At 45.8% G+C, this 24,948-nt stretch overlaps 1 protein-coding gene across 3 annotated transcripts in view; it reads left to right on the forward strand.

The window, feature by feature from the left end:
- Positions 1-684: 684 nt before the first annotated feature.
- The window catches only part of Ablim3 (actin binding LIM protein family member 3), a 114,273-nt gene continuing 90,009 nt past the window's right edge, over positions 685-24,948 (forward strand). For 2 of the 3 annotated variants that reach the window (XM_028774164.1, XM_028774165.1), the window contains exons 1-2: positions 685-890; positions 1,238-1,337. In XM_028774164.1, the coding sequence (XP_028629997.1) occupies positions 1,325-1,337 (13 nt within the window). In that variant the 5' untranslated portion in view covers positions 685-890; positions 1,238-1,324. The remainder of the gene's footprint in view (positions 891-1,237; positions 1,338-24,948) is intronic. The other variant, XM_028774166.1, reaches the window with a different exon arrangement.

Below are 24,948 nucleotides of genomic sequence, written 5' to 3' on the forward strand. Positions count from 1 at the left end.
TTTGGCCAGTTGTCACACAAAAAAATCCAGAAAATAGCCATGACAACTAATTGCTATGACAATAATAATAATAATAACAACAACAACCCGAGGTAAGTTGGCTGTACAAAAGCTAAAGTGACCCAGCATCATGAGGCTCAGGTGGGAGAGAGCAACAGGGTGACAATGCTTAGACCTTCCACAATTAGAATTGTGGCATATTAGGATCACATAACACAAGGGTCATTTTTGTCAGCAACACTTACTGACACCTACTGTGCCAGGCCCTGATGGAGGAGGCCTACTGAGAAGACCCATTTTTTTTTCCATACAGTGAACATTTCTAGTGAGACAGGGGAGGTAGGCTATTAGAGCAAATTAATCTAGGGATTCCAGGAATCAAGAGAGTAAGTAGGGGAATGGGGACCCGAGTTGAAACGGCATCCTGAGCATCTCATTCACTGACCCAGCTGCCACAGGCTCCAGTTCAGTAGGGACCTGCCCAAAACTTGTCAATCCTGGGCTGAGGTGGGAGCTCATCTAACCAGTCGCTCCTTTCAAGTCCTCCCAGTGATAATTTCCTCCCTTATATCGGCTCATCCCCTAGGACCCAGGTCTATCTTCCTCCGATATCCTCCTCCCCCTCTTTTTTTTTTTTTTTTTTTGCCCACCACCCCCCAGAAAGCCCTGCAGGGCGGAGCCTCAGACACGCGCCGGCGCGTCCAGCAGGTGGCAGCAGCGAGCAGCCGCGCCCCCTGCGCTGCCAAGCTGCGAGCCCACATCATGGATGGCGAGCTCTCAGGTTTCGCCTGGCTCGCCCTGGCATCCCAGACCCCAGAGGATCAGCGGGATTCATGAGCCGCTTGCAGGGGCCAGGGCAGGGGCCTCTGGCTCCCAAAACTGGCCAAGAGGTGGGTCCTGGGGCGGGTCGCTGCTCCCGAGGCCGGGCGGGGACACGCTGCCTCCGCCCTGCCTCCCTGTGGTCCACACCCCCTTCGGGCTCCGCAGCCTGCCGGCTGGGATAACGCTGGGTGCGCACGAGCCGGCGCTGCCAGCCTCGCTACTGCCCGGGGTTCGGGTCCCAGGTGCTGAGGACGAGGCACCTGAGTCCTCCTCGCCTGCCCCTCCTTTCTGTTCACCTGCCCTGTTCGTCCACTCGCCTTAAAGGCCTGCGGCTTCAGCCCAGACGGAGGGGCCAGCAGGGGGAGAGCGCACCTGAGGATACACAGCTGGCCCTGCTCTGCCTTTTCACCCCTAGGTGATGAGTGAGGCCAGGAGAACGCAAGATTTAAAAAGCAACCGGGGCCTCAGTATTGAATGAACAACCCAGAGCAAAGGCATCACCATGAACACGAGCAGTAAGTGGATCCTCCTCTCCTTTGCCATGGGAACAGGGGTGGGGGCGGGAGGTTCAGGAGCCTGCGCCCCGGCTGCCTGGAAAGAGGAAGGAAGCCAGTATCTGCGGGGACACCTGACCCCGGACTCCCTCCTTCGTGTGCTTTCGGAGCTCCCTGGCACAGGGAGAGCTTTGAGGTCTGCCTTTTCCTGATGATTTTGCTAATGTTTAATCAGCGGCGCCAGTTGCCTCTGTCGGGAAAACTGCTGTCTCCCTGCTATGCCTGGAAAGGCCTAAGAAGCAGTAGTGTGGCCATTGTCTGACTGTGGGGGGCTCCCAGGAGACCTCCATGCCCACATCTGGAAATCCATAGAGGCCTTGCTTGTCCCGGGAAGAGCAGGGAGATCGTGGGCGGGCCTGGGCGGACCTGGGATAGCAAAGAGCAATTTGATAAACAAATCCTCATGAAGCTACCTTTGGGTCCGGGAGAAAGATCCAGCTTCTGTTCCCTCAGTGGTCCAGGCTGATTCCCCACCTACCTGGAGGCTGCTTAGCCTACAGAAGAATGAGAGGAAGTGGCAACAGCTCTGGCAAGGCAGAGGCAATAACTGCCCTGCAGAGCTTGGGCCAGACATTTAGGGCCCTGGCTACCATGAAATGCACCCAAGAAACCCAGGAAGGTCCTGGTTGGGTTAATGTGACCCAGGCAATACCCTGGGAGGGCATAATTGAGTTCAAATGTCACTGTCTAGCTCTGTTTTCAACTTGCTTGCTGGGGTCATCTCAGCACCAAATACGACTGTTGAATCAGAGGAGTCTTGCAAGCATTCCCAGTTGGGGGTTCTGACTTTTGGGCTTAGTCCCAACTTTGCATCTCAGATTGCTCAGCTATAAGATTTGGAGGGATAAACCAGAGACCTTTCTGATCAAGAATTGACAAGGTGTTTCTACAAAAGCTAAAGCTTGGCAGTAAGGGTGGGGTGAAAGGGGGCGTCAGCACCTGAGTGAGTCTATGTCCAGGCTAGCCCCGCTACTTCCTGACCCTGCCTTCATTTCAAGGCCTTGGCACAGAGAGAAACTGCAGATCCGCTGGGATGGAAACGAAATGTATTTATTTACTACGTATTTGTGTGACTCACCTCTCTGCCGTCTTCCTTTGTGTATCACAGAGCTATGTTAAGCAAGCGAGTGAGGCTGGACTCCCTTTCTCTCTTAAAAGCCAAAGAATTTTTCCTCTTAGCTGACAGTCTGAAATGATGTTCTGGCTTCATACCAGACTCGGGGAGGGGGTGGGGCAAGCCTTGTCAACCCTGTCACTGGAAGGCCATATGTTTGCATCTGTGTGCTTCAGAAAAAATAAGGTGTGGATTCCCTGCCATTCCTTACTCTATCTAGGGGGAATTTTTGTTTATGGGAGTCTTTCCCAGTAACTGATAGACGAGAAGGAATTAAGAAAGGCAGTAAGCAACTGACTGCCTTTTCGCTGTTCTAGAAATGTTTGTTCTATTAGCAACACTGAGTATTTCAGACTGAAAAAAAAAAAAACAAAAAAACAAAAACAAAAAACAAAACCAGGTTTCCCTTCATTCTGTCTTTTCTTTCTTCCTTTGAAATAATGATCAATGCAATAATGTAGTTAAATGTGTAGATGATACAGACTGAAAAAAATCCACTTTTCTAATTAGGGGATGCTAAGTTTGCAGTACTGCTGGGAAATGATCAATAAAATGACCAGGACAACCTTGGGAGCCCCCAAGCACCCTGTAAAGAGGAATACCCAGTAGCTGGAGCACCCTATGGGGAGTCTCAGGGCCTGAGAATTGGGCTTTATTGTTGAGGTTCATCTGAACAAGGAGTCCCTGCAGATGGAGAGAGTCTAAGTCAGACCTCATAGGAGTAACAAGGCCTTAGGGCCATAGAGCAGAATATTGGCAGGAGGCCCTTAGCTAGTCTGATGTGATCAAAAATGTTCCCTTTTAGATGTGAAATGACTCAATTCACATAACTCTTGGTGTTTATTCCACTACCAGTTAAGGGGTCCTCATGCCAGTTACCAAGCTGGGCACTGCTAGCCCCACACAGAAACTCCCTCTGAAGCTGTGAGATGGCTCCAGCTTTGTGGATGAGATGTTACTGTTGGTATTTGGTCATTTCAAACCATTTATTTAATTGTTGGATTGTGAAAGTTTCTGGAATGTGAACTGTATTTGACAGTAGGCACTATTCCTAATCAGTGATACAGGCGGCAACATCGAAGTTTGGGCAAACCATAACTTATTGCTCAATTCCTAATCAGGTCATCTGGACTAAGAGCACAGGGCTGTGGTTTTGAGGTAACTGTAAGAGCAGCTACAGCCAGGTGTTGTGGCCTGTTATCCCAGATTATCTGGTGGCTGAGGCAGGAGGACTTCCCTGAGTTCAAAGCCAGTATGGTCTACCTGGTAACTTCTAGGCCAGCATGAATTACAAAGTGAGAGTCTGCTGAGGAAAGAAAGAAAGAAAGAAAGAAAGAAAGAAAGAAAGAAAGAAAGAAAGAAAGAAAGAAAGAAAGAGGGAGGGAGAGAGAGAGGGAGGGGGGGAGGGAGGAGGGGGAGAGAGGGAGACAGAGGGAGAGAAGCTTACTCTGCGTCTCCCCAGTTCAGATCACCTCTCTCAGTAACGGTGTGGTCTTCAGCATGTTGCTTCATCTGGAATTGAATGGAATCTACATGTTACATTTTTGTGTAAAATACTTAGTGAAGTACTTGTCTGTGAGCACAACTGCTGTGTCAGCAACAGGTGATCATCGGCCATCTTTACTCTGGCCATCATGGGCTAGCACTAAATTAACTTTGTGGCGTTTGCAAGTAGTCCTCTCGAGTGTCACACCTTCACTAGGAATTGAGAAGCATACCTGGAGGAGGATTAGCTGGAATGATAAGGTTGGGCTTCATAAACATTTATAAATTATGTTTATTAACAAGAAAGTTGCTTCCCACATGACCAAACAGGACAGTGCTTGGCCAATCATCACTCAGTGTGGATTTTAGCATTATCTGGATCTTTGCTGCTCATGTCCTGATGAACATTAGCAAGGCATTTGGAAGAAGAATGATTCTGAGGCTGGGGAGTAGACCAAAAGGGTACACCAGGTGGGCTTCCCCCTCAGAACCGATGAGGGAAGTGGAAGGGACCAGCTAGCGCAGGATTTCCTAAACCTTTACACTTGCCATCCCGTTTCGTCCAGTAAATATTTACTCAGCTCCAGGTGTGTAGCTTTATAAAAAGGTGCAGAAATCAAATATTTGGGGCTGGGAAAGTGGTGGCGCACGCCTTTAATCCCAGCACTTGGGAATCAGGGGCAGGCGGATTTCTGAGTTCGAGGCCAGCCTGGTCTACAGAGTGAGTTCCAGGACAGCCAGGGATACACAGAGAAACCCTGTCTCAAAAAACCAAAAAAAAAAAATAAAAAAATAAAAAAATAAAAAAAAAAATTGGGGGCTGAAGAAATGGCTCATCAGTTCTTGCAGATTTTGGTTCCCAGCACCCACATAGCAGCTCACAGCTTTCTGTAATTCCAGTTCCAGAGTCTATCTCCTCTTCAAGCCTCTGTAGCACAAGTCATGCATGTGGTGCACACACATACATGCAGACAAAACACTCATACACATAAAATAATAAATAAACCTGAAAATAATGTCCAAAAGAGATCAAATGTTTGCTGATAATAAATTATAAAGAAATTTATTTTGAAACAATTCCTTGATATGTAAGTACTATAAATTTACTACATATTGATAACTGAAGCAAATTTGCATATTGTCATTATATGATCATTTATTTTTACATAATTAATTAAAATCTTGGCTGACTATTTGATACAGCAAGACATAGAATATCTTTGGCATTTTCAGAGTCTAACCAATGTTTTGGTTTTATAATCATCAGTTCTGAATTACCTATCTCAGGTAAATACACAGTACAAAATGGCAGAAATAAGTTTAGGGCCATCTGGTCTACCAAGTGAGTTCCAGGACAGCCAGGGCTATACAGAGAAATCCTGTCTCGAAAAACCAAAAAAAAAAAAAAAGTTTAGGGCTGTCTGAGAAATTATTTGAAATCCTGTCCTAATCCCATCCCAAAATTCATTGAACAATTTTCTATGAAAGTGAAGTCAACAACTCAAATAGCAGTTCTTAAAAGCAAATGTTCTAACACAAAACAATCCAAAAAATATACTAATTTAGCATTTACCTGCTGAAGAATGACAGTTAAACAGTAGGAAAGCTTTGTTTTCCATGATTAAACTATTATTCTATGAGAGCAAGAACATTATTAGTAAGTACAGTGAAAACACTACTATTCTTTTTTTTTCTCTTGGTTTTTTCAAGACAGAGTTTCTCTGTATAGCCCTGTCTGTCCTGGAACTCACTCTGTAGACCAGGCTGGCCTCGAACTCAGAAACCCACCTGCCTCTGCCTCCCAAGTGCTGGGGTTAAAGGCATGCGCCATCACTGCCCGGCGAAAACACTACTATTCTTAACATGCAGTAGCTTTGAGTCTGTGTCCAGGTGTTTGGGACAGTGTTTGCTGGCATCACAGGGTGCACTGGCACTCTCAGCCCAGAGACAGGGCACAGTGAAGTCATGTGACACAGCCTAGCCAAGACCTGCCAGAAACACCAAGTTCATTACCTATTTGACTTTGAATTCATCTTTGTCCAATGAGCACTCAGAAACCTTTCACCATTGCCAAATTGTTCATAACTCCTGCATTGTTACACAGCCCCATGTAAGTTGTAACCCAGTGTTTAAAAGGAGAGGAGAGACTGGACTTCAAGGCTCTGGCTTTTATGGCTGGCTCTGTCATCTGGCTTCTTTCCTCCTGTTCATGGGCAGTCTAATTCCAGGGATCATTTGTGTCCTGCCCCACTGAAGCATCTCCTAACTGGTCTGTCCTGCCCATCAGTTGTTCCCCCATAGTCACTTTCTCTGTCGCCCTCTGCAGCATTTCATGTGACCCAGCCTCATCCCTTCTCTGTATCCTTATGTTTGCCTCTTTCATCCCACTGAGAGCTTACTCCTATGACCTTCGCTGTTCAGCAAGTCCTCTCCATATTACACCAGCCCCTCTGCCCACTACCATGCTTCACCTGGTGGCCTCTCCACCCTCCAAAGCTGCTAGGCACTCCCCAGATCCCTATTCCAGCTAATATCTCCATGGTAGATGTTCACAGGCTCAGAGACTGTTCTCTGTCATTCTATACTCAGGCATGTGGTCCCTGCATGGGGCTCATCTCTGCAAATAACCAATTCCACATGGGCTGTGGCATGCAGACTGTGGCAACGACACACTCTGGGATTTTCAGGAACCCAGAGCAGTTGCTGTCAGAGTCTAGAGTCATGGATACCACCCATCAACTGTACATGCTCAAGGAGCAATAAAGGTCAGAGTTCTTGAGAGAACCGAGTGAAGTGCTCATGAGTGTTAACTGTCAGTGAACAGGGGTGAATCTGAAGTTGACCACTGAGTAAAGCAAAGTCCTGAACTGTTGGTGTCATAGAAGCTAAGCTCTCAGATTGATGGTCATCTCAGAATGATGGTTTTATCATTACAATAGCCAGTATGGGGTTTTGTATATAAATGAAGGCATATTATTCAGGAAGATTTTTAACCCAGCGTTGTATTTGGTTTAAGCTATAAAGGGCAGATAGAAAGTAAGAATCCTATGTGGTTGACACACATTGTGTTGGTTCAGAAAAGGTACTTGGCCAGGGTTTGTTGTGGTTATAAGACAGAAATAAGGGGAAAGATCCTTTAGAAAAGACCATGCCACCTACTTGTGGTGTGGGGTTAAAACAGAGGAGGATTCTCACAGCTGGGCTTCTGGCAGGGGCTAGAAAAGTACTGTATAGGGAGATGAGAGAAAGCCTTTTTCCAGATGTGTGGAACACAGAAAAATAAGAATCAGCCCAGGGGAGGGAGGCTAGTTATGGTACCCACTCCCTAACCCTGTCGTGATGGCCCCTGGCCTGAAGGGTAGAAGGAAGGAACTAGAAGGTTCTACTAGGTGCTGGGTAGGTACTACCTATCACGTCCTGCCATTCTTGACTCCTAGAGAGCAACCAACTCAACCTACTTCTAGGGAAGTAGCCAGGGAAGGAACATCATTATCTCCTCTCAGGTTCACCACAGTGGCCCAGTCCCACCAGAAGCCATAGGATAAGAAAGGCAGTTGACAGGCTACAACAGCCGTTCTCCCACAGCCTCACAGGGCTCACAGCAGGATAGGAAGAGAAGTGGAAGACACAGGAAGTCAGTGTGGACACCAGCACAGGTAGCAATGTCTCTGCTAATGCCATTGCCTGCATCCAGTGTCCTAAGCCTTCCTCAAGAGGAGTCATTTACAACACAGACACGGTCAAACAAACAATCAACAACCAACAGTTGCTTCCCATACAATGAAACAGTTCTTGATAATGATTACCTGAGGGGACCTAGAGAAATAATGTAAGTAGCCATTTTTTTTAATCATCCAAAATTAACAGCACACATATCTGAGAAATCACAGTGTGATTTCAAGAGCACTTGGATTGTAGAAAGGAAGTGATATCAGTTCTGAATCCCGACTTCCCTGTCTGGCAAATGCTTCATCTAGCTGAGATAGCATCTGCTGTAGTGAATGGTCAACCCCTGGCTCACACCCAACACGCACCAGATTCCATTGTAAATGAACAGAAAACAACCAGAAGTGTGTGAGCACCTCCAACTCTGGCTAGTTTGCTGATTAAATTGTCATCCTGTAGTTCTTAAGGAAACACTGGACTGAAATTACTGAATTTCAATCCATCCCCGTCCCTTACTTACTGTATACCTTAAATAAATTGCCTGCTTTCTACACCAACTTCCCTTCTTTGATGATAATCAAGAAGGCATGGAGTATTAATAGGGTCTCATAGAGTCGTTGTGAATAAATAAGTCTGGGTGCTAGAGAGATGACTCAGTTATTAAGAGCACTTGTTGCTCTCACCGAGGACCTTGGTTCCATACCTAGCAACAACATGGTGGTTCACAACCATCCATAACTCCAGTTCCAGTGGATCTTATGTTTTCTTCTGACCTCTGAGGGCACCAGGCACTCACATTGTGCATATACATGTACACAGGCAAAATAGTCATATAAATGAAATAAATATCTTTTAAAGTAATAAATAAGTCTGTAGCTGCCTAAAGAGATATCCAGCACATACCAAGTGATTATAAAATGAGTAAACTATTTCAGTAGGGTTTCCATAGCCAAGTACTACGTGCTGAGTGTTTTGAACAACAGAGATGTATTGCTTTATAGTTCTTGAGGCTACAAGTCCAAAGTCAAGGTTTTAACTCAGTGAGTTCCCTTTGATGGTCTGAAGTTCCAGAAAGCTCCTCCTGGCCTATACCTAGACATCTCGTTTCTCTTCAGATCTTCCAATTCTCTGTGTGTGTCCAGATCGCTCCTCTGGTAAAGACACCAATCACACTGGATGAGAACCACACTCTTGATCTCATTTTAACTTGATATCTACACAAAGGCTATCTGCAAATAAGGTCATGTTCTGATAAACCAGGTCTTGAAATCTCAGGGTATGAATCAGGAGGGAAGACACAAGTCTACCCCCAGGACCATGTCTGCTAGAGGAAAGCCCTCTAAAGGAAGCACTCCCTGTAGGTAGGTTTCTCCAAATATCAGCCAGCCCCCAGAGCTGACACGTGATATGAAATACTAGTGTCACCTAAGTTCTCTCTCCTGGGTTGATGTTTAAACACTTCCTTTGCCACTTGTGACCAGAAACAACCTCTTGGCTGGAGATGGAACGCAGTCAGCAGAGTGCTTGGCTATATCCAGCCCAAGAGGCTCTAGCTTGGATAAATTGGGGTGGAGGCAGCACCTGTAATCACAGCACTCAAGAGGTAGAGGAAGGGGGGAATCAATCATTCAAGGTCATCCTCAACTACATAGCCATGAAGGCCAGCCTGGGCTACTTGTAATTTTGTCTTAGAAAGAAAAGAAGAGAGGGAGGAAAAAATAGGGGTGGGGAAGAAAAGGAGGGAAGGGGCAAGGAAGAATAGGAGAGAAAGAAAAGGAAGAGGGCCTAAGGAACCTCATACAGGGAAATACCAATAGTGGCTTAGCATATTCACACTCAGTTTGCTGAACATGCAACACATACCCACTCAGGACATTATGCAACTATGGTATTCAGTAGTGTAAGGGAATTTACAGGCACGGTCTTCTTGGTTTCCAGTTTGCCTAGTTCCTGGTAATGTCCAAAAGGGTAATCAAAACTGAATGATGTACTCACTCAAAAATTATTTGCCAAAAACTAGGCTGGCACCAAGCATGAGTCTGGTAACAGACAATAAATATAACCACTGAGGTCCACTTTCATGGACCACATACGTAAGTACAATGAGCCCCTGGTGGGCAGCATGCTGGGTTTGCCCTGTACTGAATTTTTAATAAATGTGAATTATTATTCAACTCAAAATTGGGGTTTCTAGATTATCTTAAAAACAGAACTAGAGCCATTGAGCGGTACCTGCACATGCCTTTAATTCCAACACCCAGGAGGCAGAGGCAGGTGGATCTCTGAATTTGAGACCAGTTTGGTGAATTCCCAAACAGCCAGGGTTCTACAGAGAGACCCTGTCTGGAAAAAAACAAGAAAAGAAAACAAAACAAACTTGAAGATTTCAAAGCACTGCTCCCCCATTCCCCCAAGATATTTAGGGATCTCTCTAAGTTCTTTGATTCTGCCTGAAGTTAGTAGGTGAATACCCTACCTCCCACCAGGTTTTAAAGTCCCCTTAAAGGGAGCAGGCCCCACTGTGAGCCCTACTTTCTTAGCTGACCTATACCCAGAGGTGGATATCTTATCCTGTTGCATGCATTTGTGCAAAGGCAGGGTGCACTGCGTCTCCTGGAGGTCAGCTTTTGCTTCCAGGGAAAGTAGGACCAAGAGCACAGAAAACTATTTTGGATCAATGGTTTCTAGCACCTGGAAATCATCCTTGGGGTCTTCTTCAATAGTTGTTCCATTTTTGTCGTGACATAAAAAACATACCTGGTCCAGCTGAGGACTTCCAGTCACAATGTGAGCTCTGTGTTGGTTCAGGAAGACACCTGCCAGGAGTGAGTCCTGGGAGGCCACAACAGGGAGCTCACATAGCTACCTGGGGCCTTTCTAGAATTAGAATTTTTTTCTCACTCCCCTGGGGAAGTTTGAAGAAAGCAAAGCACAGTGCTTGTTACACAGTGGCTGCTCAGAAGACATCTGATGAATGAATTGGTTAATGAAAAGCCCACGCGCTCTGCTAAGCTTTTTGATAAAGACAGACGATTATGCCCTGTCCTTGACCATAATTCCCCTATCAAGGAAAGAGAGGCTGCTGAGGTGGGCTCATCTCAGACTCAGGAGGAAACATTGAGCATTGTGAGCCACTGGCCTATGCGATTCAGGCTATGTGGACTTCAAGAGATCAGAGCAGTGCTCTGTAGAACCTGCTTAGGGCTCTGTCTGCAGAAGCATCATGTGCTGAAAGGACAGCAGCCCCCTGTGTGCTCAGGAAGAAGTGGCCAGAACAGTGAAGGAGGTTAGACTTTCTAGGGAGCAGGAAGACGCCAGACTCAACATCACACATTGGTCCATGTCTGCCTGAGAACACAGTTAACCCCTCAGAAATTGAAGTGGAGCACAAGCCAGACAAGGGGTGCATAGCGGCAGGCTCCCCACTGCTCCTGCACTGGTGGCCAGGCCCACCCCTCAGGGCCAACTCCCCCTTCACCCTGGCAGAATCTTCTAGAGCTGTTTCCCTGCATCTGCTTAATTTTGTGCAGGCAAAGGTCTTTCTCCACAGGCTGCCATCACTTGCCCTCACCAGCCGAGCCAATGAGATGGCTGCTTTGAGTAGTCTAATGACACAGTTGATCTATTTTAAGCACCTGAAGCGTACTCCACCAAGTGCCAATCTTCCTGCTGAGAGCCACTCTCAGCACGCAGGAGCAGGGGCTGCCTGAGGTCTGCTCCTGCATTTTAAGATCCGGGAAACCTCCCAGGAATCCTGGCCCTGCCGTCCAAAGGTAGACTAAAGCATCCATTGAATTATGTTATTTTCACAGTCAGTGTGGATGCGTTGCCTCTGATGTTAGGATTATGTGACCTCAGGTAACCGTAAATCCCCCTTTCAAAGGGCACACACAGAGCTGAGACTGTCACACACATAAGAGGAGACCTGGGAGGCAGCATTTATGGAACAATGAGAAGCCCAACCTCCATCAAAGATGTCTCCTTCCCCTCCTCTCCCTCCTCCCCCTCCTCCCCTTCTTCCTCTCACTCTCCCACCTCCTTCCCATCTTCCTCCTCTTCTCGCTTTCTTCTTCTCCCTCCTCTTTCCCCTTTTCTTCCCCCTCCTCCCTTTCCTTCTCTCCTTCCCCTCCTCCCTTTCCTCCTCTCCCTCCTACTCTCCCTTCCTCCCCCTCCTCCCACCATTCTTCCCCTCTCTCTCTCCTCCCCCTCCCCTCCTCCCAATGAAGAAACATTCTTTTCTAACTGTAGCCTGAGTGTTTTCTACATATTTCTTTACAAACTCCTTACAACACTCCCCTGAGTTCCATAGCTAACACAGGCCCCACACACATGATGCTAAGTTCTCAGCACTCGTCACAGGCAGACCTAGCACAGTCCATAACGATTACATTCATTAGCTCATTCCTTTCTCTCTCTTGTCCCCTTTGAAAGCTCCTGTGTTGACGATGCGGCAGACCCTGCCTGTTTTGTGCTGCTCTATCCCATGCTCCTAATTCTGTTAGATGAGTACTGCATGTTCCTGCATATATAGAACAGAGGTTCAAAGCTTCCCATGCACTAACCCAACCCGCTGAGCCCTTGCAAGAATCCTGCATGGTACACACCATATATTCCACTTAATTCACAGAAAAAGAAAGTGGCCCAGAGAAGGCACAGCTGGCTCCAAACCACAGATCTGAAACAGGTGACAGAGCCTTGAGTAAATATATGAACAGATACATCTAATGTCATTCTTCTGCATAAAAAGAAGCTGACGTTTGCAAACAAATCACCTGGACAAGGTCCCACAGCTGGGAAGCAGCTGCGTAGGTATCAAACCGTGTCTTCAGCTAAGGCCACCCTTCCTGCCTTCCTACTCCTCCTTTTCGTCGTCTTTCCCTGTTTTCTGTGAGGGGAGCCCCAGGGAACACAGACTGGACGTTAGTCTTGCAGTTGGATATCCCCGTACGATTTGCTCTTCACTCAGGCAATAAACACATCCCTGATCTATATGGCAATGATGTTCCAGACACCTGAGATGCACAGGACAGAGACCTCAACCTAACACCATCTCCATCCAGAGTCGCCAAAGGACAGGCACTGGGAACTTACTGTGAGGGAAGCCTTCAGGTGTGGAGAGAGAAGGCAAGGTTTGATGAAGGCAAGCCAAAGTCCTCTGAAAGGCCCAGGAATGTACCACTCAATATAGACCTCAAGGAGATGAACAGATTTGTGTCAGGTCAAGTAGAAGGGACAGCATAAGAATGACTTATTTAGTTATTCTGATTGGCAAGCATCTCACAGCTCTGAGGCCTGGGCCTTTGTCTGGGGAACTGGGATGTAGAACATCACGAAAAGACATGAGCATACCGGAAGGGTCAGGAACACCAGTTGTTGTGCGCATGCATCATGAAACATGGGTTGATGCACGGTGTGACGTAAGCTGGAGGAGGGCTGGAGAAGGGCTGGAGATCTTTTAGCGTTTCAGTTACCAGCTACAGAGCGTGCGTTTCGGTCTGTAGTTGATGAGGAGACACAGGAGGTTTTGAGCTGAGTGACCCGACGAGGTTTGTGCATTATTTAAGAAGAGCACAAGGCAACACCCAGCTGAGACACTGCAGAGCCTGGGGGTTGGCAACAGGTAGCTGTACATGTGACTTATGAGAGAGAGAGACCCTGGGTCTGCAAAGAGGTTGTGGCGCTGTTGTTCACCAGACATAATGGCCCATATCACTACTCTTAGGCCCACAGGTGGGTCTGCTACCTGATTCTGCTTTCTGACACGATACAAACTGAAAAACTTGAAAAACTAGGTCGTGCTAAGTGCTTGAGCTACAGAGTCAAAGGCAGGTAGGCTGGGTTCAGATTCCAGCCAGGAACTCTGCTTGCTGGCCGCATCACCTGCAGTGACTTATCTCTCCTCGCCCACACTTCAGTTTCCTCTCTAGGTACGAGTGAGAGGGGGTGAAAGGCTGGATGGGAAATGCTTAGCACAGTGCCCAACACGCAGCAAACACCCACAAAGGCAGCGAGAGAGTAATGAATACAGTCGAATGTGTTGGGAGAAGTCCCTTAAATATGTGAATAATCCTTGCACTGTGCTGTCTGACACCGGCATGCCTTCATCATCCATTCCCGTGTGTATTGATGACATGGGATTTAATTATTAGCTAATAAACTGAGAAGTTTATTACATGTTAGACCCCATTCTGAACACTCCCCATAAGTAGTCCTACCCCCATTTTTTTTTTTTACTTCAGCATGACTCAGAGGTCACATTGATTTTTAAGGTGAATTGTTCACTTCATTGAGGTTTCCTAATTGAGATGGTCATAGAGGGGTGCCAGTGGCCATGTTATCTAACAAATGTGGGAAAAATAAAACCATAGCCGTGACCATATAGAAAACTCCCATGACTCCATCCATGCCTGAAGCCAAAGCTGCCTACTACCCCAGACCTCCCTGTTGTTAGAACCAAGGGATTCTATTTTTGCCTCAAGTAATTTCAGCTGGATTTCTGTAAACCACACCTGAGCAGGTTCCCAACAAGGAAAAGGTGTGAGCCATGTGTTGCACTCGTAACTCTTCCCTTCTAGCTTACTTCTGGCCATCTTTAGCATAAAATTCTCTTCCATAAACATCCTGTTCATCCCCCCCCTGCAGTGACTTTATCCCCTCGCTAAAGTCCATTTCATTTGAATATTTTGATTCCAACATTTTTCTGGCTACAACTCATTTTCCGGAGGTCAGTGTGGTTTGCTAGTGCATTCCTTAGTGCCCCTCTTACACCCCTCTTGGAAGACAGGAGTCATGAGTCAGTCAGCTGTGCATATGCCTGCTCCCCATCTGCAGCCCCAGACCGTGGAGGGAGCGGGGAGTAGCTTCCAGAGCTTGAGAGAATGCCTGCACATGTTCAACTTCAGATGCATCTGTTAGTGCGTGTGTTGGGGGAAATTCAGCTTGACAAAAAGCTACCAGAAGACCCTACTAATATAGAGAGATTTACAAATGGTTTTGACATGAAAAAAGAGTCCTTGGGTATCCTGAATGTGGCTGCATAGATGCCTGTGTGGTTGGAGAGAAGGCTTTCCAAGTTAATAAAAAGTTTAAAAGAAAGGAAGAATAAGAAAGAATGGAAGAGAGAGAGAGAGAACTGGGTATGGTGTCACACACCTTTAATCCTACCTTGAGAGGTAGAGGCAGGTAGATCTCTGTGAGCTAGAGGCTAGCCTGGTCTACATAGTGAGTTCCATGACAGCCAGGGTTACATGATAAGGCCTTGTGTCTTAGTCACTGTTCTGTTGCTGTGAACAGACACCCTAACCCTAACCCTGATGACCAAAGCAACGCTTATAAGAGAAAACATTTAATTTGGGCTGGTTTACAGTTCAGAGGTTCAGTCCGTTATCATCATAGCAGGAAGCATGGTGCATGCAGGCAGGTGCTAGAGCAGTAGCTGAGAGCTATATCGTGATCCATAGGCAGGGGTGGGGGGGGGATGTCTGGGCATAGCACAGGCTTTCAAAACCTCAAAGTCCATCCCAATGACATACTTCCTTTGTGGCCACATCTATTCCAACAAAGCCATACCTCCTAATCCTTCTAGTCCTATGAAAAAGTTCCACTCTGTGGTGACTAAGCATTCAAAGATATGAGCCTATGAGGTGTGTGTGGTGGGGGAGGGGGACCTTGCTTTGGGACTCTTTTTCCTACTGCCTTGCTTTGTCCAGCCTTGATGTGAGAACACGTGCCTGTCCTTATTGTAACTTGTTGTACCATATTTGATTGATGTCCCCCGAAGACTGTTTTTTTTTCTGAGGGGAGTCAAAGGGGAGGTTGGATCTGGGAGGGAAAGGGAGGGTGTGGAGAGAAACTGGAAGGCGGGAAGGGAGGGGAAACTGCAGTAAGGATGTAGTATATGAGGGAAGAATGAGTGTAAAGGACAAACATTAAATTAATTATAGTTGTCAAGCCGATCCATCCCTGCTTTTATTGCGAGACCTCTGCTAATCCATATGTAAAAGCTGGTTCAAAATATATTACGTACCTAAATAAAATAAAAGTGAAAAAATCATAAGATTTTTTACAAGAAAATATTGGTAAATATGTTATGACCCTGAGGTAGGCCATGACTTCCTTGATCACTAAAGTAAATTAAAAAAAACAAAACAGGTAATAACCCAAACTAACACATTCCAAAAGAATGAAGATACATGGCTAACAGACTTCTAAAAAGGAACTCACTATCTTTCATTGTTGGTGAAACACAGTTCAAAACACTTGCATATGCCCACCTGGATAGCTAGCCTTTTTCATACGCTGCTGGTGGAAATCCAAAGGGCACAGCTTTGGGAAACTACTTGAGAGTGTCATAAAAACTCAGAATACACCTACCTATGATCCAGCAACACCTCTCTTAGCTGTGAACGCATGAAAGATGAAAACATATATCTACAGGAAGATTTATGCAAGAATGTTCCTGGCATCTCCATTCATAATAGCCCAGAGCTAAAAGCAACCCAAGTGTTTTTCTGCACACAGCTAGATAAGCAGATTGGGGTCCATTTATACAGTGGATTATTACTTGCTAGGAAAAAGTTACAACCTGGTAATACAAGCCACAACATGAATTAGTGGTAGGAGCTCGTAAATAGGGAATTTAGACGTAAAAGTATAAACTGTCTGATTCCATTTATATGAAGAAAAATCTGATCATGGTAGGCAGAAATCATAACAGAGATCAGGCAAGATTAATCAACATAGGCAGAAGCCATAACAGAGATGTCACAATCAGTCACATGCTTGCCACACAAGCCTAAGACTTGTATTTAAATAACACCACTTGTGTTTTTTTTAAATAAAGAAGAAAGTATAAAGCCAGACACAACTGCACACATCTGCAATCCCCACCTTGGGGATGCAGAGACAGGAGGACCCCTGGGGCTCAGTGAACAGCTAGTCTTAACAAAATTGGTTGCGTGAGAGAAGCCTGTCTAAAACACTAAGGTGAGCAGCAGCAGAGAAAGACACCAACGCTGGCCTCCACACTCACGTGTACACACACACACATGTTACCTGTGCATCAGAAAACACAGGCACACATAACGACACACACATAAAGATGTCATAACAGAGTTTACTCTTGACCAGGAGAAAAATGACTGCAAGACGTCACAGCCGATTAAGAGACATGGAAATGTCCCTTATGTTGGTTAGGACCTTGCTCGTGTACTTACCAAAACTCTTTGTGAGGTCTGTGTGTTAGTGATAATAAATTGTGCACAGCTCCAGCATGGCGCATGATTATCCCCTTAGAATCTGATCTTTAAAACAGAACTGACTTCCAGTATCAGCTGCCCTGCTAAGTCTGTAGTCGCTGAGGCTGGTTTTTCGTCAGACCCATCCTGTTTCGTCAAGCCGTCCTGTCTTAAAGGGCTAGTTCAACACAACACCTGTAAACATATTATTTGTTGATAGGCAAGCCTTTAAGAATTATGTATTTCAAGAGCCACCTCTCCAACATATTTGTACTGCTTCTCATGGCTCTGATATCCTAACCACACTGGCCTCCTGGAAGTGACCACGTCACCTCGTCCCTAGCCTTGGGTCCCTTGCACGTGCCTTTCCTCCAGCAGGCTTGTTTCATCCCTGGTCCACAGCTGATTCCTTCCCAACTTTATGGGTAGCTGGAATACTTCCCCTCCCCCATCCTTCAATTCCTTCATTCTGCCCACCCCACTCTGTAAGCGGCTCTTTACTTATGTACTGTAGCACTCTCCCACGGAATTATCAACTCCCAGTGCCCAGGAAACACAACTATTTCCCCAGTCCCCAGCACATAGAAATTACCCAGGAAATATTGATAAATACTCACTTTTGCCAGTGTGTTTGAGTTATAGACTTCACAATCTAGTTGTGCTCAGAACTTCCTGCTTGAGGCCAGGTCCTCACTGAGGTTTGGTAGGTGCCAGAAAAGTGACACCAAAATAATTCCCACTTGAGAAAAGCCCTATGTTTCACGGGACTCAGAGAAGTCATTAGGATACCTTGACCTTAGGAAGACTGAGACACTTTCCATGACTGTGCTGTATGGTTCCACCATTGGCCTGTGGCCTGGGAGTCCTAGATATGTGCACGGGTGGAAAAGAATCTGAAGCACAAAACCACTGACAATGTGTGACCCAGGAGTTGTCCCCACCTCCAGTCCCTTCTTATCCCAAACCTGGCAATGGGCCAGGAGTAAATGGAAGGAGTCCATGTCTGTCCTCCTTTTATCTAGAGTCACTCCTCTCCCTTAATCTCTTCACTCTCTGTAGCTATTAACCAGACCACCTTTTTTTCTTGTGGTGTCGGGATCCGATGCCACTGCCTTCCCTGAGACCATTTCTCCCCTTGAGCTAAATCCAGGCCAGAGATTACCTTCAGACCCAGAGCAGCTGGTCACCACCCCCAACTCACCCACCCAGAAAGCCCTTAGATGCCTTCAGTCCTACTACTAGAATGAGTGTGGCTTTTTGGATTACCTCAGCATCTGTGACATCAGCACTCTGGGGAAAATACTCCTTAGCTGGTAACAAAGTCCACTGCTGGGTGGAAACATAGATGCTTTGGAGAGCCTCTGAGGGCTCTGAACTCGAGGCGAGACCTGCCATGGTCCTACCTGCTTGTCCTGTAACCACAGTTACCCTTGCTGTTTTCACGACTGTCTCTCTTGAAATGCATAGTCTTTTCAACACATATTGTCAGCAAGTCCTTTATGTGAGTGCAGTTTAGAGCTTCTCTGTTACTCATCTGAGACTCCATCCAGTGCCAGGGCCTCTGGCCTACATGTTAATTATTGTACCAGAATTCCTTGAGTTGACTGGAGACAGGATGCGTCTTGAACTAGAAGGAGAGCATCTGGGGAATGGGGGTTGTTTTGCCCATTAATCTAGCTTAGAGAGGCTGAACAAGTGAAGATATTTGTGTGCTTTAATGACATTTTTCCTTTCTTCTCTAAACAACTCACATACCTGGGACTTAAGAACCAAGTGGCAATGAATTTCTTGTGCTTTTTTGACCTTAATATTGCCAGTAATCAGTTTTGTTACCAATAGTGCTAGGAGAACTAACTCTCTCTCTCTCTCTCTCTGTCTCTCTCTCTCTCTCTCTCTCTCTCTCCCCTCCCTCCCCCTCCCCCCCCCTCTCTCTCTTTAACAAAAAAAAAGGCAGGATGACAGGAAGCAATGTACATTTTATTTAGGAAGGTAGCTGACTAAATGTTCAAGGACTGAGCTGGCCTCAGGCACACGGCTTCAGTACCCCACATCTCAATCTGCTCAGCCACGGGACAAGGAGGGTGATCCTCTCCTTGCCTGCTTCACTGGGCCAGAGATGATCACATGGCACAAACCATAAAGCCTTGTATTGACTTCAGTCTGCTAGATATCTAGCAGGTAGCTTCTTCTCTTGGCTACTTGAGAGAAAGAGAAGCCATCAACGATGTGTCTTGATTTCTTTTTTTTCTTTCTTTTTTTAGTTATTAGTTCAGGTTATTGGAAGTGTTTCTCTTACCCATTAAAGCCTCAAACAATTCTGCCCCAAAACTGAGCACAAAGAAAACCTGACTTTATTTGGGTTACAAGTGAATGGACCAAGCGGGGAAGAGTCGGTTCACTGTGGGTCTAATGTAATTACATACCACTGCCCTCATTTCAAGTATTTTATAGGGTTGCTGGGCCATGTCCCTGCTCACACATCCCTGTGCCTCGTTCAGAACGCATGTGTCTCTAACCAAACGATACTAAAAGGGTCTCGGGATGGTATTCATAGGGTAGCATCTTAGCTGCCTCTCTTTGTGTCTGGAAGGGCAGTGAGCAAGCCAGACCAGAAAGAAAGAGCCCTTTCATCATGTCTGACAGAGCAGGTGACTTGTCTTGGCTGACAGGCTCAGACTGTCACCCTTCAGCTCCTTTTACAGCTCCCAGGTGAATGATGCTGTCACCAGCATTTGCATTGGGAAGAACGTGCTGTGAGCCTCTCGGGAGGACTCGAGTTTTAGCTTCCTCTCTCCTCTTGCTTATGCTCTTGACTCTTGGCAGCTGTTCCTGAGACCATTGCTGATGGCTCACCTGTCACAGGCAGTAGAGGGAGTTAGAGATGACCTCTCATTGCTGAAAGCTCTCGGATGCTGTGTGTTTTCCTAAGCATAGAGCCAGGTAACCCAGAAGTGCCTCTGACACACCTCTTTGGGATAGAGGATCTGTCAATATGTAGAAGAAGCCCGGTGCAATAGAAAGAAAGAAGTCCAGGGAGGATACCAGATGAAAGCAGGTCTAGATGGGGCTAAGGAGGCCAACAAGAGTCAGGAGATGGTGCAACATGGCCTTTAGGCTATGACAAGGCATCTGGCTGTATCTCAGGTAGAACGAAGCTACTGGGTACTATTCAATGCCTCTGGAGGTGACGGGAGTCAGAGTTGAGTATCATTGGATTTGTATTTTAAAAGCATCACTTTGGCTGCTGTGCAGAGAATGAGTCGGGAGAGGCCAGTTGGGACTTAGATTTTTCCAGGCTGGGACTGGGGCTGAAGGTAGATGGGGTAAGTGCCTCCTATTCCAGGGCCATTGTATGGCCTTGATTCCCTAGTGGATATTTTTTTTAAGATTTTACTTACTTTTATGTGTGTGAGTGTTTTGCCAGTGTGTGTGTGTGTGTGTGTGTGTGTGTGTGTGTAGTGTATGGTGTGTATGTAGAGTGTATGGTATGTGTGTGTATGAGTGTGTGTCTGTGGTATGTGTGTGTGTATATGTGTGTGTGTGTGTAGTGTAAGGTGTGTATGTAGAGTATATGGTATGTGTGTGTGTGTATGGTGTGTGTGTGTGTGTGTGTGTGTGTGTGTAGTGTCTGTTGCTCACAGAAGTCAGAAGAGAGTATCAGATTCCCTAAAACTGGAGTTACAAATGGTTGTGAGCTGCCATGGGGGTGCTGGGAACTGAACCCAGGTCCTCAGTACTAGTCATCTCTCCAGCCCATCTTAGTAGCCTTTGTACCGTCCGAGCCACTTTAAGTAATGATGTAGACACTGTTAAATAGTTAATCAGAGCTGCTGTACTGAACTACTGTGCATCGCACAAACAACAGAAGTTATTTTATCACAAATATGGATACAGAAGTGTAAGGTCATGGTTCAGTCAGGGATGGTTGCTATTGAGATTCTCTACGTGGCTTGTAGATGACACCTCACACACGTTCCTGTCATCTACCCTGTGTCTTCATCTCTTCTTGTTGGATTAGAGCCTACTTCATGACTTTATTTTAACTTAATCTTCTTAAAACTCAGAGGTGCTAGTGGTTACGATTTCAGTCAGTGAATGAGGGAGGAGAGTTCATGATGCATCCCACTGGCAGTCGCTCTTATTGCAGACTACCTTCAGTGTTTCTGTTCTCTCTCCCTCCTCCCTTCCCGCCCTGTCTGTGTGAACACACTATGTACAAGGAAGGTTGTATAACCTATAACCACACTATGTGCAGTGAAGGTTGTATAATCTGTAACCACACTATGTACAGTGAAGGTTGTATAATCTGTAACCACACTATGTACAGTGAAGTTTGTATAATATGCAACCACACTATGTGCAGTGAAGGTTGCATAATCTGTAACCATACTATGTGCAGTGAAGGTTGTATAATCTGTAACCACACTATGTGCAGTGAAGGTTGTATAATATGCAACCACACTATGTGCAGTGAAGCTTGTATAATCTGTAACTACACTATGTGCAGTGAAGGTTGTATAACATTTTGATGGATTTCATTCAGGTTCTGGTCTTCCACCCAAATGGTCGTGTGATTGTTAAGATAACCACAGGAATTTCCTGTACTAGTTACTTCTTGGGAGCAAACCTGGTGCATTTTACTTTCTCTGTGGCCTCAGGAAACACCTGCTGTAGGCAACAGCTGTCAGGTTCATCCCGAGGAAAAAACTCTTAGTTCCCCGTCCCGTCTGTGGGTGTTTCAAATATTTATCGTATGCCCACAAGGACACTCCAGGTATCCACACATCCCTCCTCAAATGACTTACAGTCTGATGGCAAATCGGAACAAGTGCCCAAGTCACCGTATTGCATGTGAACAGTGCTGGAGGACAGAGGTTTTCAGAGTATGATCTTCAGTCACATGATTAACATTATGTAGGAATTGGCTAGAGAAAGGCAGGTTCTCAACCCTCAACCGAGAGCAGCTAAACCAGAAACCACAGGGGTGGAGCCTAGCCATCTGAGTTTTGACAAGACATCCAAGAATTTAGATGCTCACTCAAGTTTGACAGCATAGCTTATCCCTAAGAAGCTCATACCATGAGATTTCAAGGAAAAATAGCTCATATGTGAAGTGGGGACTAGAGGAGAACCAGAGACTATTTCTAGAAATGTGGTACATCTGAGAAAGGCCTTGAAGAGTGGGTAGGATTTTTATATTTATATGTAGAAGATCATATTTACTACGGTTGCCATCTGCATGTTTATGTATTTCTTTTTACAAAAGTAATTAGCAGCCTGGACTCTTAACTAGAAAGATCTGCTAGCTGTCCCTTCCCTGTCTTCTAACTGGCTCACTCTGAATTGAAGCTCCCACCAACATATGCTCAGTTACAGAACTGGCACTGCAGCTGGGTGGCGGGCAGGGGGCACATTGCTAGAGGTTTGCCCCCATTCCAAACACAGCTTGAACTGGAGGTAGGGGTCCTAGCCCTAGAGCTGAGACAAAAGCATCTTTGTATCTCACAGTGGGAAGGAGCTGTCCCTGTTATCTAGTCATTTAACCCAGCTAAACAGCCTCTCAGCTGGCCTTGAAGGACAGGTAGCATCAGGACACAGTATAGACACACACCTATTTTGCCAGACCACTGAATATCTCTTTAGAACAATGGACAAGCTATGGCCCGAGGGCCAGCTCTGATCTGCTTTCTGTCTTCGCTCACAGTCACTATTTGCTTGGAATACAGCCATGCCTACTCTCTGACTTGGTGGATATAGCTGTTTGACCCTATAACAGCATAAGTTCTTAATCTTTTTCCAGTGACCAAAACCCAGTTCAGACTACTTCAGGTGTCCACTGGTCCCTGTCACTGAAGTCCAGAGAAGGCCTGTATGGAGTAGCTGCTACAGAGATGCTCTGTGTCTTAGTTAGGGTTTTACTGCTGTGAACAGACACCATGACCAAGGAAACTCTTATAAATATTTAATTGGGACTGGCTTACAGGTTCAGAGGTTCAGTCCATTATCATCAAGGTGGGAGCATGGCAGCATCCAGGCAGGCATGGTACAGGAAGAGCTGAGAGTTCTACATCTTCATCTGAAGGCTGCTAGCAAAATATTGGCTTCCAGGCAGCTTGGATGAGGGTCTTATAGCCCACACCCGCAGTGACACACCTACTCCAAAAAGGCCACACCTACTCCAATAGGGCCACACCTTCTAATAGTGTCACTCCCTGGGCCAAGCATATACAAACTATCACACTCTGTGTGACAACTGCTGGGCCATGGCTATGCTTCGCACTATGAGTGCTTTCCTTAGTCACTCGCACAGATAGCCCTCCAGGCCTCACCACCCACTGTCCTTTCTGCTCCACCCAGTCCCCTCTACCGTGTGCAGGTGTCTCTTCAGCTGTCACTTGGAGTCAAAAGTCCTGACTCTGCTACTCAAGAGCAAAAATACAAAATGTCAGGACTCTTTGAAAATCAAAACAAAGCAAAACTCTGAATGAATATAAAGGGTTGCTTTTATCCTTTTAGAAACAAAGCATATTTAAGCTGGCAAGAAGACTAAAGTTTATCTCATCCTCATAGTCTGAGTGAAAAAAAGAAATCCACAAATGTGTTTTAGTTGGCTCGTAGGATATTCTTTTTTTTTATTTTTGTTTGCTTTGGTATTTGAGCCAAAATATAAAAAACCTTGGAGTTTTACTTTAAAATCCAAGTTTCCAGTTTCACTGAACCTGTGTCCCTATAGGGCAGGAATCAGTTGAAACCAAGTAGGGGCAAGACTTTGAGACAAACTGCTGGTCCCTTTATCTTGTCCCACCCACATCACTTACGTGTCCCTTTTAGCACAGAGTTTATGCGTCTTGGCCTGATGTAATCATGCATCAGATACCCAAAGATATGGCTTCCCACCCTGAAAACTTTATAACCTCACAGCCTCAACCACATGTAGGGTGCACACTCCCGAGGGAGGCCACCCATGTGGTTATCTCTGACCTAGGGACAGTTTTCTCTCTATGACCAACCTACTTAGTGTGCCAAAATGGGTAAGTGGCTTACCATAGCTCTTTTGAATTTTAGAGAGTTAGGCCCAAAGTTCTCAAAATGGTGATCGTTTTACCCCCACCTGATGGAAGTATGTTTGTTCCCACCTTCCTTCCTTAGTCATAAACCCCAACTTGATTAAGATGGGAGTCCATTTTAAAAGTTTTTGATATCAAGTTTAATGTTGGCTGAAATCTCAACTTTCACAGTCTATTTTATTTTATTTTTTGAGACATGATCTCACTGTGTAGCTTTGGCTATCCTGGAACTCACTACATAGACCAGGCTGGCCTTGAACTCATAGAGATCTGTCTGCCTCTGTCTCTCAAGAGCTGGCACTAAAGATGTACACCACTACACCCTTCTAACTCTCACATTCCAAAGAACAAGAGTTAGCACACCTTTTCTACAATGAACTGTATGAGGAATAGCTTGGGCTTGGAACACAGGTCGCATGGGCTCTGCTGCTACTGTAATGTGAGACCCACCATAAATGATGTGTCAGTGAGTAGAGATGGTTCCTGTGGTGCTTAATCTTGAGGTCAGCTTTATTGGACTTAGAAAAGCCTACACTAATAGAACACACCTCCAGATGTGTCTGCGAGAAGATTTCTAGAGAAGTTAGTTAAGTCAGAGTGAATGTGGGCCACACCATCCGATAGATGGGATGAGGGAGCCTGATACCTGTTACGTCTGGGCTAGCATGAGGCAATCAATCTCTTCTACCACAAGTTTCTGCCACTGTCATGTCTGCATCACTACAAGCCCACAGAGCAATGGACTGAGTGATCCATGGACCCAAACAATGAAATCAGAAGCCCCAACCAAGCCCTTCCTTCCTTAAGGTGTTTTAGGCAGTGTTTGTCATAATCAGTGAATAATCTGACTAAAATAATCGAGTCCCACAAAACTGTTCACAAAGACAAGCAAGTGTTGGCTTCATGCTATGGAATTATGTAATAAGCCCCTACAATATGGGTCTGGGGTAGTATCCCAATGCAGTCCAGCTTTTATGGATTAGGTTAGATAGAGCATTTCCAAA

Source organism: Grammomys surdaster, unplaced genomic scaffold (assembly GCF_004785775.1).
Source record: "Grammomys surdaster isolate TR1022 unplaced genomic scaffold, NIH_TR_1.0 239, whole genome shotgun sequence".
NCBI classification, from domain to species: Eukaryota; Metazoa; Chordata; class Mammalia; order Rodentia; family Muridae; genus Grammomys; species Grammomys surdaster.